The sequence below is a fragment of the Mesoplodon densirostris genome, chromosome 2 (assembly GCF_025265405.1).
Source record: "Mesoplodon densirostris isolate mMesDen1 chromosome 2, mMesDen1 primary haplotype, whole genome shotgun sequence".
Taxonomy (NCBI): Eukaryota; Metazoa; Chordata; class Mammalia; order Artiodactyla; family Ziphiidae; genus Mesoplodon; species Mesoplodon densirostris.
This window is the reverse complement of record NC_082662.1, coordinates 149288486-149305394: the sequence shown is the minus strand read 5'-3', so window position 1 is coordinate 149305394 and position 16909 is coordinate 149288486. Positions and strand designations below refer to the sequence as shown.

General features: G+C 33.3%; 1 protein-coding gene across 2 annotated transcripts in view; it reads left to right on the top strand.

Annotated features, from left to right (window-relative positions):
• ODR4 (odr-4 GPCR localization factor homolog) overlaps positions 1-16397 on the top strand; it is a 41912-nt gene extending 25515 nt beyond the window's left edge. The window contains exons 10-12 of one of the 2 annotated variants that reach the window (XM_060091132.1): positions 3797-3982; positions 13058-13168; positions 14369-16397. In XM_060091132.1, coding sequence (XP_059947115.1) covers positions 3797-3982; positions 13058-13168; positions 14369-14436 — 365 coding nt within the window. In that variant the 3' untranslated portion in view covers positions 14437-16397. The remainder of the gene's footprint in view (positions 1-3796; positions 3983-13057; positions 13169-14368) is intronic. The other variant, XM_060091131.1, reaches the window with a different exon arrangement.
• Positions 16398-16909: the final 512 nt, after the last annotated feature.

Below are 16909 nucleotides of genomic sequence, written 5' to 3'. Positions count from 1 at the left end.
TGATGGTTGTATTTAAACTTTCTTAACTTTAAGGTTTGTGGAATGTAGCCTTATATTTCAAAAATGAACCAAGTGTAAGTATACATTTTTTGAGCTGTAGTAAGAGGATAATTATTCCAGCAACATGTTAGTAGATCTTAAGATACCAAGATTAAAAAACATATTGCATGTATAATAATACGAACATGTAAATTTTGAAGTTGAGTATATATACACCCAATTGTTAGGTCTTAAATTTAGTCCTCATTTTACTTAGCTTATCTTTATTTTTTTTTAAAGGAAGAAATGACTGTCTTTATTATCAGGTGACATGATTGTGTACACACAAAATCCAAAAGAATCTTTAAAAATAAAACTACTAGAACTAATAAGTGAATTTACCAAGGTCCCAGAATACAAGGTCAATATACATAACTCAATTATAGTTCTCTATAGTAAGAAAAAACTGGAAATTTTTAAAAAATTAAATGCGATTTATAATAGCATTCAAATAACCATAAAATACTTAGAGATAAATCTAACAAAATATATATAAGATCTGTGTACTGAAAACTACAAAACACTGCCAAGACAAATTAGAAAAGACCTAATAATTGGAGAAAGATTCCATGCTCATGGATTGGAAGACTCAATGTTATTAAGACGTCAACTTTTTCCAAATTGATCTATAGATTCAACATCAGCAGATCAAAATCCCAGCAGGACATTTTTTTTATTCCCTATTCATCATTTTATTGGAAGTCCTTGGTAGTGCAATAAGGAAACAAAATATATACAGATAGGGAAGGAAAAAATAAAACTTTTCAGATAACATGATTGACTATCTAGAAAAGTCACAAAAAATATACAAAAAACTCTTTAAGAAGTGACCTAGCAAGGTCACAGCATACAAGGTAATATACAAAAGTCAGTGTTTTCCTATATGTGGAAATGAACAATTGGAATTTGCAATGAAAAAATAACATATACAATACAATAGGACCCTGAAAATGAAACACTTATGTATAAATCTAATAAATACACATAGAAACTGTATATGGAAAACTATAAACTCTTATGTAAGAAATCAAAGATCTAAATGAATGGATAGATATTTCTTATTCATGGATTGAAAGACTCAATATAGTTAAGATGTCAGTTCTTTCCTACTTGATCTATAGATTGAATGAAATTCCTCTCGAAATCTCAGCAAGTTATTTTATGGATATCAACTAACTGATTCTAAAGTTTGTATGAAGGGGCACAAGACCTAGAATAGCTAATACAATATTATTTTTTTTGAATTTTATTTTATTTATTTTTTTATACAACAGATTCTTATTAGTTATCTATTTTGTACATATTAATGTCTATATGTCAGTCCCAATCTCCCAATTCATCCCACCACCACCACCCCTCCCCCGCTACTTTCCCCCCTTGGTGTCCATACATTTGTTCTCTACATCTGTGTCTCAATTTCTGCCCTGCAAACCGGTTCATCTGTACCATTTTTCTGGGTTCCACATATATGTGTTAATATACGATATTTGTTTTGCTTATGCTTCTTATATACTGGTAAAATCTTGTAGGTTTGTAATATGGTAAAATCTAGAATGCATGCCATGAAATTAACCTGAACTAGAATATTTTTTGCATGCATAAGGGAGTCTGCAAAGGGCATATTAACATTACATTCTTAATCTTTAAAGTAAACATAGTTTTAAAATTCTGGCTATCCAGGTGAAAGAACTTAATACTTCAGGTGACAGTAAATAAATAAATAAATAAATAAAATAAGAACTCCAGTCAGTCCTTTTACTTATTCTGGTCTTCTTCCCCTTTTCTTTCCCTTAAGAAGTATTCCAGACTTTCTTCATTATTCTCTATCAGCCTGCATTCAGTCCTTCCCAACTTACTCTCAGTAGATGACATACTCATTGTGAAAACTGAGGTCATCAACTATGAAATCTCTTACCTTCCATCCCTACATCCACATCCATCCATACTGCCTGTCCTCTCGGAACATTTATATTCCTCTTTGCCTGTAGTCATGGTTCCACTCTCTGGATCGCGCTTCTCATCCCTTCATGCAAATGTCTGTTTATCTTTTAAGAGTCAGCTCAGATACTGCCTATTCTACAAAATTTTCTATAATATTCCAGTATGAGTTAGGATTCTATACTTAACTAGCAAAATCTCAATTCTTATTATATTGGCTTAACTTTAAATTTTTTTCTCTGTTTTGAACTTATTTAAATAATTTTGAACTAAATACTCTGCTATGGGAATACGCCTAAAGGATTCTTTTTTTGAGTACTTTTTAAGATGTATGTTTTTTTTTAAAGCTTTCCTCTCCCATTTTAAACCTCAGACCATCTGGAAAACTTGGTCTTATTTAGATAATAAATGTTTAATTTAACTTTAACTTGAAAATTGTAAGGGCTTTTTTTAAATGAGTGATATAAGTTCATTGCAACCAATTCTTTAACATTTGATTTTATAAGCAAGCATATTTGTCTCTTTTTCAGGTAAACCTAGAATTAATGCAGTTTGAAATTGTTTTAGAATTTTGCATGCCAATTACACTTAAGCCACCTTTGAAAGTTTAGAACTTAACCTGTTTTAAGAAACTATGACCCCAAATAAAATACTATATTCCTAATATCAATGTGTGGACAGTTTACATGCTATAAGACAAGTTGCAGTAATACAATTTTACAGCTAGGAGGCAGTCTGGTCAAAGAGTAAAATTCTCCCAGTTCTCATTTGAAAACAATATATTAAGCAGAATCTGGCAGGAACACATATTTAAGTCATGGCATTTCCTATGACACTTAAGGCATTCTTCATTGTCATCTGTTTGCAGTTATATAAAGCTACCACTTGCTTCTTGACAAGGAAAGGTAGGTTACTGTTAAAGTGAGCCCTGGTTTTCTACTTGGTCTGTACATTGGTAGCTTTTTAAGTCATATCCATTGATGAAAAAAGTCATTCTTTACACAAAATCTCTATCTTTGTTGATACGTCATCAGAGTCATGGTTTTGAGCCAAACAATAATTATGCGTTTATGTTAGAAATTGAGCCAAATGTGTGTGTTGAAAGAAGAATGAAATATTCATTATTTACTTAGGTCCAGATTATTTTTTCTAAAAATGATTTAAGGCTATTTACAAAAAGGCATTACAAGTTAAGAAGGTAAAGTAGGTATTAATAATGAGAACGAGGCAAAGGGAAAATGAAAAAGAAAGCAAGATGGAGTTGGTGGTGAGATTAGTACAGAAAATGTGTATCTTAATGTCCTACACATGCTTGATTAGGGGGCTACATCATGTAAGATGAAGTCAGTGGTGAGATTAGTACAGAAATGAACGCTATCACGACCTATACACTTGATGTAGGTGAGCCACTAATTTGGCTCTATAAGCTTGCATGAAAAAGGGAAAAATTGTTTAGAAAATTCAGTACTTGTAAGGTTAAAACAAACAAGAAAAACAACTTCTGAGACAAAATTATCTCCTAGGTATTCCTTCATAGGACAGTGGATAATATAAGAATGTATAATCAACAATGTTTTCACATTGAAGGCAGTGGTGAGTTTATATTTCATGGGAGTATCATTTATGTCCCTTGCAGAGGCCTTAGGTAGTGAGTTAAAGAATTCAGTAAGCAATTTTGTGCTAGATCAATTAGAAAATGAAAAGACCTTTTAAGGTTTTATTTCTTTTGGCATATGCTTTCATATACTTATACAATATTTATCACTGATAACCAGTGACAGACCTGTCTAAATACTGATATTGTTTCTTCTCCTTTTAGATTCTGAAAAAGAGTTCCACATCCTCCCTCACCGAGTTTTTGTCCCCATTCCGGGATCCACTGTAATGTTATGTGATTATAAATTTGGTGATGAGTCAGCTGAAGAAATTAGAGACCATTTTATAGAGATGTTAGATCATATGATTCAAATAGAAGATTTGGAAATTGCAGAGGAAATAAACACAGGTAATTTTATGAGGTTATTTAAGAACCAGATTAGACTATAGCTGAGGTTACCTATGGGACATCTAGTTTAAGTATCATGTCTTTAGATTTCCTTAAAGCTAGTTCTCTTTGATACTTCCGAGGCATTTAAAAATGTGTCTATTTTTCTACACAGTATATAAACATGCAGTGTTTTCCTGGAAAACTGTACCAAAATTTACGATAACTTTAGATTTTTCCAAGCCTAGCAAGTAGATCTTCATAAAACAGTCTTAAACAGGTAGAAATATATAGCTTTAAGGGATTTCTTTTATTATAAGAGAAGTTTTCTCAAAATCTGTTATTTTAATTATTTGGTTAAGCATCAGGTTACAGAAGTTTTTTAAAACACTTTATTAAACATCTCCATACTATTTGCTGTTATTTTCCTATTCCCTTTATATAATTGGGATACTAAGCTAAAATGGGCAGTTCCAAAAATTAGATCAAGATTATTTTTACAGAGCATAGATTTGCCATACTATGTAATTGTGTAACACATATTCTTCCCCTAACCATTACTTTCATATTTCATCTTACATTTTAAAAGGGTTTTTTTTGTTTTGCTTTGCTTTGCTTTGTTTTTGTTTCTAGTGAGAGTAGGATATGAAAACGAGTCTATAAATAAATGTGTTTGACAGTCTTCCTGAAACATTTTAAAAATATGTGGTAAAAGTAGTTATTTGCAAGTATCCATAAATATTGAGTATCTAGACATTTATCAGTCTTGAAATTTCTGATATCATAGTAGAAAGTCTTTAGGTTGCTTCTGAATATAAATGTTTATGAAATTTGAATATAACCATTTTTAAGTCCTTTTTCTAATTCTAATTTCTTAGTTATTCTTCTATTGCTTAACTAATTCCCATTCCCCACAAGAGTAGAGTGATTGAGTCCTGTTGTTTCTATGGTGAATCAAGTAAGTATTTGGTTTGTGAATTTCAAATCTGTCAGTAAAGCCTCAGGTTAGTTGGAGATCACCAGGCTTGTTTTTTCAACAACTCCAAGTTCATATTAATCATGTGGAATAGTGAGTTTGTTTTAAAGGGGAAAAAAAAACCCTCTAAATTACTCAGTAAAAGATGTTAAAGCTGCAGCTATGTTTCAGTCTCCTGAAAACTAATATTTTTAAAGGTATAGCTATAGCATATTCTCTAAGTGATAGATTTTGGAGTAGACTGGTAGATATGTTTGCTACTTTGTGAAATATGTTTTTCCAGATTAGCGACTACGCTATTTCTGCCAACTAATCTTAGAGTCATGAGGGCAGAGATTTTTGTTTGCTTTTGTTTACTTCTGTCACTAGTGCCTAACAGTAGTTCTTGACCAACTCTATTGTTGATAACTTGAATTAGTTTTATGTGGGATCATTAGAGTTGACCTGGTTCATCCTCTTTCATATAATACTGAAATCTATGGGTATTTAGACTTTTTTCTTCCTTATTCTGAATTCGAGTCTGCCTTCCTGAAACCTCTACTTTTTCAGTAATCTGGAGCAATTAAACATGAGTACAGTTGACACTTGAACAGTACAGGAGCTAGAGGCACTGACTTCCATGTGGTCGAAAATTCATGTATGATTTTGCAGTTGGCCCTCCATATCCGCAGTTGTTCATCCACAGATTCAGCCAACCGTGGATTGTGTAGTACTGTAGTATGTATTTATTGAAAAAAATCCAAGTATAAGTAGACCTGTGCATTTCAAACCCATGTTGTTCAAGTGTCAACTGTACTGCTTCTTTATCGAGGCCTTGCTTTAAGTTTAAATTGAGGGCAGTTGTCATGTTCTAAATATTTCAAAGCCAAATACTCCCATATACCTTTAACTGTTCTCATTATTACAGTTTCTAGACCTCCTCATTTTTCCTTACCACCTTGTTTACCTTCCTTTAGATTAGAAATTTTTAACCTGTGGCGTCCAAAATTTTGGGGTCATAGTTGGCTGTCAGGAGATCCCTAAACCGCTTGAACATAATTGTATAATGTTTTTCTATGGGAAAGATCTATAGCTTTCAAAGGATTGGTGACCTAAGAAGGATTAAAAATGCTTTTAAAAATATCAGTATAGTCTGGCTTGCCTTTCTTGAAATATGTTACCCTGAATTGAACCTAATACTCTTAATAATATTTGCTATTGTTTTTATAGAACCTGCTATGTGCCGGGCACCGTTTTAAGAGCCTTACAAATGCTAAATCATTTAGTGCTTATAAGAACCCTATAATGATTATTATACTATTGTTAGCTCAGTTTTCCCAATAAGAGAATTGAGGCTCAGAAAGGTCAAGTAATTTTTTCAGGGTTACATAGCTAATAAATGGTGGAGCTGGAATTTAAACTTAGGCAGTTTGGTTTTAGAGTCTGCTTTTTTTCCGACAGTTTTGTTTTACTGCCTTTCTGTGACACTTAACCAAGACAGACTATAGGGTTATTACTTTCCATGATCTAGGTACTTATTTTAGCCTAGCCCTCTTAATTCCATCATTTAAAACAATTTTTTAACTTAAATAAATGATGTTACATTATCCTCATTTAATTTCATCTTATGTAATTTCTCACTTGTTGGCTAGAAGCTTGGATCTGTTATCATATATAGTTTTCATATTCTTTTGAATTATTTGTCACACTTTTAGTGCATATTACATTGCTGAATTAAGTATGACTAAGGGAAGCACTGTATGCAAAACTTGCCCCATTCACAACTTACTTTAAAAATCAGATATAAAAGAATAGGAAGAGAGAGATTTCATTTAGATTTTTTTAAGACTACCATCTGTCTGAAATATTTTTATCTTGTTTAATTTTATGTCATATTTTAAACATAAGCATTTATAGACTAGTTTGTATTTTATTCAATACTTTATAAGTAATACTTTAAAATAGTTATAGTTATTAATCTCAATCAATAACAGAGATTAATATCCATTGTTTAAATTGCTAAGACAGATTAAAATAAAAATCCAAGTAGCTTTCACCACTGTAATACATTCTTAAGGAGGCAACTATGGCAGCCTTGCTTGACAGCCTCCCCCAAGTAAAACTAAAACCTAATAAATTAAAACCTGTATGAAACAATTTTATATTGCATTTCAGCAAACATTTATTGATTTTTTCATAAGGTTCACAAGGAAAGGGACTTTTCCTTTCTTGCTCACTGCTGTCATTTCTAGCACTTTCCTAAGAACCTAGCCTTAACACATTGTAGGTACTCAGTAAATATTTGTTGACTGAACAAATTATTAATTTTGTCAGTCTTAGGGTTTGGGAACCAAAATTCAATAAGATACTGATCCTGTCTTCAAGGAGCTAAATATAATTTTTTTTTTAACCTGGGTAGATACTTTTATGTGCTCAGACTAGTTGAGTTCCTTCATTATACTTAATCATAGTTTTTTGCTGCTTTTTTGCATTAGTTTCCATTCTTGTAATTATTGAACTCATCAGTTGCATGTTTAATATTAATCTTTCATATTAGACTGCAAGTTTCTCAAGAGTGTTTATTTCTCTGTCTGAGTTCCATGCCTAAAACATGATAGGTATTCATAAATATTTGTTCCTAACTGACTGACATATACTGAATTGGTCATTTTTAGGAACTATAGCACAGCTTTTTTTAATACTTGAAAAATTGTAAGCTTATGCCTAGCGAGATATAAGGTTCTTAAGGTTTGTGTAGTGCACTACACTGAACATGAGGAAGATTTTAAAAGGATATAATGGGGCTTCCTTTGTGGCACAGTGGTTGAGAGTCTGCCTGCCGATGCAGGGGACACGGGTTTGTGACCCGGTCCGGGAGGATCCTGCATGCCACGGAGCGGCTGGGCCCGTGAGCCATGGGTGCTGGGCCTGCGCATCCAGAGCCTGTGCTCCGCAACAGGAGAGGCCACAACAGTGAGAGGCCCGCGTACCGCAAAAAAAAAAAAAGGTTATAATGGTCATAGCTCTATGGCTCAATAGTTCAGAACGTTTTAAGGGATATAGAAGATTAAAAACATATGACAACATGTAACACTAATTATTGCCCCGTAAATATTAATTCTAGTTTATAGCATTTAGTATGTCTATTTGTTAGATGTTTATTAAGCATTTGCTCTGTTCAAGGTAGTGTTACATAGATGACAAATCAATGGCCAGATTCCTTTCCTCAAGAAGCCTATAATCTGACTTGGAAGATAGAATTGTATGCATTATGCATTATTAATTATTGCAGGGCATGTAGTAAGGTCCAAAGAGTAACTAAGAACTCAAGAACATCAAGATTAATGATCATAATTTTAGGGTCTCTAGTGATTTGGCTAATAATTCAATCAGAAAAAATATTTTGATGGTAGGTTAGCAGTAACCTGTAATCTATAGTAAGAAAGGTTTGACATTAGTATTTTCAAATTTTAGTAAATTCTTAACATTTTTTCTTTCTTTATTATTACTATTATATTGCACTTTAACTAGAGGTTAGTTCCATAATATGGGAATGAACAGAGAATTATCAGAACATTTAGCACAGGCATTATCCCTGTAAGTGATTCAGAGAAAGCTTCACAGAGCAGGTAACGTTTGAGTTCATTTTCAAGGATAAATACAGTAAAAGTAACTCTACGCTGTTTAGGAATTGAACATTGGCATCAGATTTATTGTGGCCAAGAATAAGACTTGTCTAGAATTATTTTTGCTTCATCAAGTATTTGTTGAATTAGAAGGAATGATATAGTTATTTAGTAGCAAAATAACACATTCCGAATTATGGGATAGGGTAAAAACAAACATTTTAATAGAAAAATTAAGTGCTTTACATATACATTCTGTTGGTTTAGAATTATGTTCACTTTTGCGTTTATTCTTTCATTTATTAATTTATTCAAAAATATTAGATGCATAATTTTACCAAGATGTTTTAGCTGAGTCCAGGTCTTCCACTTACAGCTGTATAACCTTGAACAAGTCCTCTCTGAATCCCAAATTCTTTTGGTGTTGGTACTAGAATTTAGTAAAAATGTTAGGGAAAATACTTTCTAAGCAGAAAGAGATATATAAATGTAAGGTGATATTTACTAGAATTATTATAAAACTTTTAAATAATGGACCTTCTGAATTATAATGAAAAATATTAAAGTATAAGAGTAATGCCATGTAGTGTGCATAGATTTTCCTAATTATTTGAAATTAGGGTTTCCAGGTAAAATAAACGATGAAAAGTGGAGTTCAAATGTTCAAATTCAAACTTGAAATCAATTACTGTATATTTAGGATTGTTAAACTTGTTATAAGTATCTAGCTTTATTTTCCAAGTATTTGATGTTATTATTTGCTTGATTATTTAATTATTTCTGTTCTGTAATGTAGTTGCTATGTTTAAAATACGTATTTTGCCAAGTAAGTATTTTAAAATAACATACTTTAAAATGACTTAAGGAATGAAGAACAATTTGTTTGTCAAAATGACTCACTTAAGGTGAGGGATAACTATGGCTTTAAAATTTCTTAAATATATTAGTCATCTCCTGGTAGATATTAACTTAATAATTCAGATATACTTTATCCACAGTATCAGCAAATTTGGAGACACACATTTAAAATCTGGTGAAACCCATCTTTGCCAATTCTGTCTTGATATCAGAGGTCAAATTAATTTTCATTGCTTGGTTAAACATTGATAATTTAATTATAAAGGGAAAATAGTAATGCTGAAGATGTATTTTAATGGCTAAATCACTGACTAGTGAAACCTCATTAACTTAGGATTTAGGGATCTGGAAGATGATACCTAACTAAGGAGTTCAAGTGCTAACATTTCATTTTAAGCTTCTAAATAGTCCTACCTATCAGCAGCTTGGAATGAAATTGAATATATATACAACTTAGCGTGCATTCATCATGGCCCTTGTCTTCTCCTTTGTTGACAGTTGCTTAAGAAAGGTTGCTTTCTTACATGAATAATTCGAGATTTGTCTGCAGTTAAAATTACCTGGTTTTGGGCCTCCCTGGTGGCGCAAGTGGTTGAGAGTCCGCCTGCCGATGCAGGGGATACGGGTTCGTGCCCCGGTCTGGGAGGATCCCATATGCCGCGGAGCGGCTGGGCCCGTGAGCCATGGCCGCTGGGCCTGCGCATCCGGAGCCTGTGCTCCGCAACGGGAGAGGCCACAACAGTGAGAGGCCCGCATACCGCAAAAAAAAAAAAAAAAAAAAAAAATTACCTGGTTTTAAGGAATGGTTAAGATCTAATTTCCTATTGAATCACATGTTATTTGCATTTAAAGTTCAGATGACGTTAGGTATTGGTAAAAATGACAGTATCTGAGATTTGAATTAAGTTCTACATGGCCCCACCAAAACCAGACACAAACAAAGTGTTACGGTAAGGATTTATTCATCCTTGAAAAATGCTCTGCTTCAGTAAAATTGTCTCAGCTTTGTATCAAATCAATATGATTTTGAATGACAGATTTTAAAATGGAAATAGCAGAGCAATGGAATGTCTTTTTTTTAATAGAAGTAAATTGTTTATACAGAGGACTTGACCTCTTAGAGCATGCTCTTCTTCACAAATAACAAATCAGTATTAAATGTGTGAGTAATATGTCATGACAAATAAAACCATCTTTGTACTCTTTATCTATAGGTACTCAAGTAAAAAAGTAAAAAATTTCCTGTAGCAAATAGGTATAATTCATGCTTCATCCATTATTTTTGTTTTTATCTGAGATAAGGATTTTAGTGGCCCAAAGAAAAAGCTTTTTAGCAGTGATATTTGCTAAAAGAAAAAGCCAAAGTTCTGTGTGTGTGTGTGAGTGTATGTTTTTAAAGTGAATAAAATTGTACTCTCCATTCAACTTTTAGACATATGGATGAAGTTAGGGGAAATTTTAAGCTGGTGGGCTAATGTAGTCTAGAAGTAAAGTGTTATGGCCCCCGAGAAAACTGGATGCTGTAGAAATATGGAAGACTGAATAATTCTGGAGACAGTTCATGAGAATTTGTTGGCCTTTGTGACTAGTTTGATATGGGAGTAGAACAAAAGAGAAAAACGTTTTGTGTTTGTTTTTAAAGTACTTTAGTCATATGCTCAAAGAGGGAAAAAAAGAACAGTTTTGCCTTGATCCTAATGAGGTGACTACTAAGGATTATTTCTCAAAATGGCAAACTTCTCTTCATGGGAAGTTGATGAGAAGCAGGCACATTTTTTTTCATCCACTTCGGTACCACAGATAATTATTTCAGTAAGTTATGTGTCATCCTTGTGAGCACATCTGCATATGCCAGTATGTTGGGATACAAAGATGTCTATAAAAGATATTTTAAATCCAAGCAATAAGCTATTTTACTTTGAATTTAAACAGTAGTATTTACTGTGTCACTCTGGGGGTTCTCTTCTCTTCTTTGTAAATAAAGGGGTCAACATGAAGTTCAGTTGACCCTTGAACAACATGGGGGTTAGGGGCACTGACCCTCGCGCAGTCGAAAATCCACATACAGCTTCAGCTGGCTGTCCGTATGGGCAGTTCCCCATCCATGGATTCAACCAATCATGGATCATATAGTATGTATTTAGTGAAAAAAAAATTGCATATAAGTAAGTGGATCCATGCAGTTCAAACCCATGTTGTTTAAGGATCAACTGCAGTTGTTTTCAAACATAGTTCCCTTGAGTTCTATAGAACAGCACTCTGCTGTCACCTCTTGGGAAGGAGGGAGTATGGCTCCAGGAGTCCTTCATCCCTGCTTCAACCAGAGTAATTCTGCTTTCATTTATTTTACATACTGGGATTTTCTGTCAGATTTTCTAGCGCTAGTTAAAAAAAGATAACCATTGGTCTTTGTGATCCCTAAGGATGTTTTCAGTTCAGACACTTTTAGTCAGTGTTAAATAAATTCAGCTTGGCTAACCTACGCAAATTATTGTCACCATAATGAAGTAGAAAGAGAACTTGTATTTGAAGCCTCATTCTGTTGCCTATGACCCTCAAATACGCACTTAATGTCCCAGGTTTTATTTTCCAACTATAAATGAGATAATGTACTTACTTTGCTTAACATTGAATTGTTTTAAGGTCAAACTTATGGTCCCAATTTGCTTATGTAATTCAGGTTAGATCAAGAGTCAGCAAACTGTTTCTGTATAGGGCTAAATAGTAAATATTTTAGGCTTTGCAGAGCATGTAAGGTCTGGCCCATGGGCTGCACTTTGGCCCATGGCTACAGTTTGCTGATCCCTACTTTTATTATTACTGATTACTTAAAATTATTAATTTTGATGCCAAAACCATCAATAAGAATGTTATAAATTAATCCCAATTAAGAGCAAAATTTACCCTGTCCTATCTAGTTTGATTTTTGGTATCATTTATCTCCACTACCATATAGTAATCAGATTATAATTTGTGGGAGTCATTTAGAACTGGCTCTGTGGCTCCTTGGTTTTGATCAGTTATAAAAGTACATAAAGTATTTTTTTTTTAAGATAGAAGCTGAGGTCATTGAATTGAATCCTTCTTTTTTTAAATTATTTATTTTTGGCTACATTGGGTCTTCATTGCTGGGCGCAGGCTTTCTCTAGTTGTGGAGAGTGGGGGCTACTCTTTGTTGTGGTGCGCAGGCTTCTCATTATGGTGGCTTCTCTTGTTGCAGAGCATGGGCTCTAGCTGCGCGTGCCTCAGTAGTTGTGGCACGTGGGCTCAGTAGTTGTGGCTCACGGGCTCTAGATTGCAGGCTCAGTAGTTGTGGCGCACAGGGCTAGTTGCTGTGCAGCATGTGGGATCTTCCTGGCCCGGGGCTCGAACCCGTGTCCTCTGCATTGTCAGGCGGATTCTTAACCACTGCGCCACCAGGGAAGTCCCCATAAAGTATTTTAAAAAGTACATCAGTTTGATATATAGTCCATGAAATTTAATTCGCCTGCATTTGATAAAGAGCAAGTTTAAAAAGTCAAGTTGAAAACAAAAAAAAAGTCAAGTTGAAGGAAAATGGAGCTCACTGTATGTTTTTTATAATGTTCTTTAAAACTCATTTTTAAGTGGTAATTATTCTCATTTTATTTAGGATTTATTTTTCTTATCCTCTTGCAGCCTGTGTAAGTTCCTCTATGAATACTGACGCTTCATTGGACAACACAGATGATGAACCACCAAAACAGCCAATTAAAACTACAATAGTGTTGAAAATTCAGCAAAACATAGGTATTATATTTCTTCTATAACATTGAAAAGATGGTATTTTGGATTTGAGTTTTCTTGTTACTTTAAAATTATTTTCATTTCATTTCTTAAAAGAGCTAGATTAAGCTAGTATTTATTGAGTATTATGGAAAGTGGTACGCCCTGAGAGATAGAAAGATTTATAAATAAAGCATTGTCTCAAGTGCCCTAAAAGATGACACTTCCTATTAAATGTTTTGGTGTTTTTAGAAGAAACACATGTTGAGTTTTGGGAATCAATTAGTATAGTAGGGCCAGTGTTTTCCAAACTGGTGTTCCCAGGATTGCTGTTGTGGAAGATTTTTATAGGTGCTCTGTGAAAAAAGTCAAATTCAAGTCTGGAAATTCTAATGCATTTTAGTATTTTAAAGCCTCCAAGAAGTGTGGCAGTCACTTTAACATTTTTCAGACTTATTGATCAAAGAACATGTAGACTGTTGTTTAGTTGAATGCCAATTTGAGAAATGCTTTATAAGCATTAAGATTTTTGACTGAGAGAAGAAAAATAACTTTGGTTATTTTTCATGTCACTTACTCATAAGTTGAGTTAATTACCTAAATTCTTTGTACCTGTGTGTGTGTGTGTGTATGTGTATTTCTGGACTACTATGGTCAGTTTTGTTTTTGTTGTTGTTTTTTAACTTAAAATACTCAGGAAAAAAAATTAAAAGTTACCAACCCAAGCTTAATAATTCTTAGATTTTAGTTTCTGTAGTTTTCAATAGCTATATAAATGACTTCGCATGGTAATTATTGAGGACTCCTGCCCATTGGAGATGTCTTTTTGGTTTAAGCTAAGTAACATGAGACAGCTGAAATGTCAGTATACATATTTATAGAAGCCTTTTTAAGTATGTATTAGATTGTCTCTTAGATGTGTGTGAGTGCACTCGTGTATAAGAAAGATACTTTTTTATTTTAAGGTGTTAACAAAGATGGTGAAGTATATGATTACCAGCCCAACTTTGTAAAATATAATTTTCAACCTATTGCTATATTTTCCTCTAAGACTTTGCTGGCTTTTCATGCCTGTATATGTGTGTGTAAGTATATGTATTTGTGTGTGTATGTTGTTCTTGTTGTTTAGGCCCATCAGTTACCGGTATTTCAAAGCCTAGGATCACTTAAGCCTTTCTTTTGCTCATTCCATTTCCATTTGTTTTGTGTTTGTTTTACTTTTAGGTGTGATTGCAGCATTTGCAGTTGCAGCCCTTGCTGCGGGTATCTCCTTTCATTACTTCAGTGATTAGGGTGAGGCACAAAGAGCTTCCTGATCATCCAGAGAACACTGACCAACAATTATGAATAATAATGATGCAAACAATCCATCTGCGTCTAAGACAATAGCAGTCAGATCTGCTGCCATAATGCCTATTAGGTGTGTTTCTGACTAAAATGAAATCACTAGCTGCCTTGTTTAGCCCTGCTTATATTATAGGTGGCTCAGGCTTCCAAGAATAAAGTTATGAATCTAGGTGGAAGTTGCATGTAACAAATCGTTATTATCTATTTTTTAAAATGTTCAAAATGATGGTTTATTTTCATAGATTTTTAGTCCTGTTGACAACCACATATTGATCAGGACATTGGAAATTTGAATAATCAGGGTTGACTGAATATCTTAGTAATAGAACAATAGGAGAAATTTCTACAAAGTGGGGCAAAAACTTATTGGATAGGTTCATAGTTTAGGACCTTTCTATACTGATTCCAAAATACTGATTGAGTTCCAATTGAGGGGTAGGAAACCTCTCCAGACCTCTTGAATCAGCAAAAATTGTCATAAATCATGAGCTTTCTCTGGTTAGTATATCATAACCTAATATGTTAAATAAGACTTTTGCTTCCAGTAATATATTAGGTACTGCAAAACAACTAGATCCTGAATAAAATCTCCTTTTGAATACATTAATAGGCTCAAAGAAAGTAGGAGAAATCTCCAAGAACTACACCTCTATTTTTTCTCCCTGACAAAATGAACACATTTTGATCTGGAAATTGTGAAAACTATATTAAGCATAAGGTTGACAGTGGTTGCCTGGGTGACAAATAACAATTGCAGCACTGCCATATGCAGTTTTCCTTAGACCAGAAACAAGGAGATAAATCTGAATCTGAGATGTCCCATCCAGGACAGTTGAAGTGGGCCTCAGTTTGTAATACCCTATAGTTCCTGGCAGAAACAAGATATAGGCCCCAGATTCCCATAGATTAAGATAAGCAATATTATTCATGGCTGGAGATCACCAGGTGCAAGGTGAAACTAACTAGCTTGAGAAAGAACCTGTAGATATAAACTTTGGACTCAATTTTCCAAGGTCTTATCATCAACATACATGAAGGATGGAACCACAGACCAATCTGAAAAAGAAACAAGTGGAACTGCTTGATGAGAAATATGTTATTTGCAATTTAAAAAAAGAAAAACCCTTAGACATGTTGAATATCATATTAGATTCAGCTGAAGAGATAATACATAAACTGGAAGCTAGATATAAAGAAATTATCCAGTGTGCAGCCAGGAGAAAAAAGGTGCTAGAAAATATAAATATTAAAGAAAAGAGATATAGAAGGAAGAATTATGAATACTAGAAGTACCAGCAGAAGAGAATAGAGAGGATGGAAGAGTGGCAATATTTGAAGAGATAACAGAATTTTCCACATATGTTGGAAAAACACAAATTCATAAGTTCAGGAAGCACAATGTATCCCAAGCATATATAGATAAAATCCAAGCCTAAACCCAGTGTAGTATAACTGTGAGATACCAAACAGAGGATTCTTAAAGCAATCAAAGGGGGAAAAAGATTATCAGTGAAGGCAAGACAGATACTTCAGAAAGCTTCTCAATAGCAACAGTGTACTCCAAAGGTGGTAGAATAGTGCCTTCAAAATTCTGAGAAAAACAAATTATCAACTTGGAATTTGTATGAAGCAAAACTGAAATAAAGACATATTCAAGTGAAAAACAGATTTTACCATCAGTGGAACTTCTTTAAGGAAATTGCAAAAGGATTATCTTCAAGAAGGAAAATGATTCCAAAAGGATGATCTGAAATTGAAGAACTAGTAAGCAAATAAATGAAAAACATGTAAATCAAAAGTGTTGTTTGTATAAAACAATCATAATGAAAGAAGTGTTTATGAGAAGCAAGATTGTAACTAAATTAAACTAAATAAACATTTTATGCAACATTAATGTGGACTTTTAAAATAGGATATAATTGAAAAACTGGACAGTAGCTTATAAGATGGGGGGGTGATTAGAATTAAAGTGTTCTGAAGTGTTTTATTATTCAGAAAATGGGTTAAGGTACTGTTTAACTTTGAAATTATGTTAAATATGTGTAGTAAAATTTCAAGTGTAACTGCTAAATAATAGATATGGGATGAATCATTCCAAAGAAAAAAGTTAAAAATATGGAATAAGAAGACAATACCTCAATACCAAAAAAACGGGAAAGAAATTAGGGGTGGGGGAAGTACAAAATTAGTAAGATAAATAGTAACAAGTCAAATAATTTAAAATAACTATGAATAGGCTAAACCCAGTTAAAAACATTGATTCAGTTTTTTAAAAATCAGCTATATAAAAAAAAATCAGCTATAGGCTGATATGGGATTTTTTAAAGGATGAAAAAAAATGCACTAGGCAAATAGCAAAAGAAAACGTATGTAGCTTTGGTGCTATCAACTCAAAATTAGACTTTATGGTAGTATTAT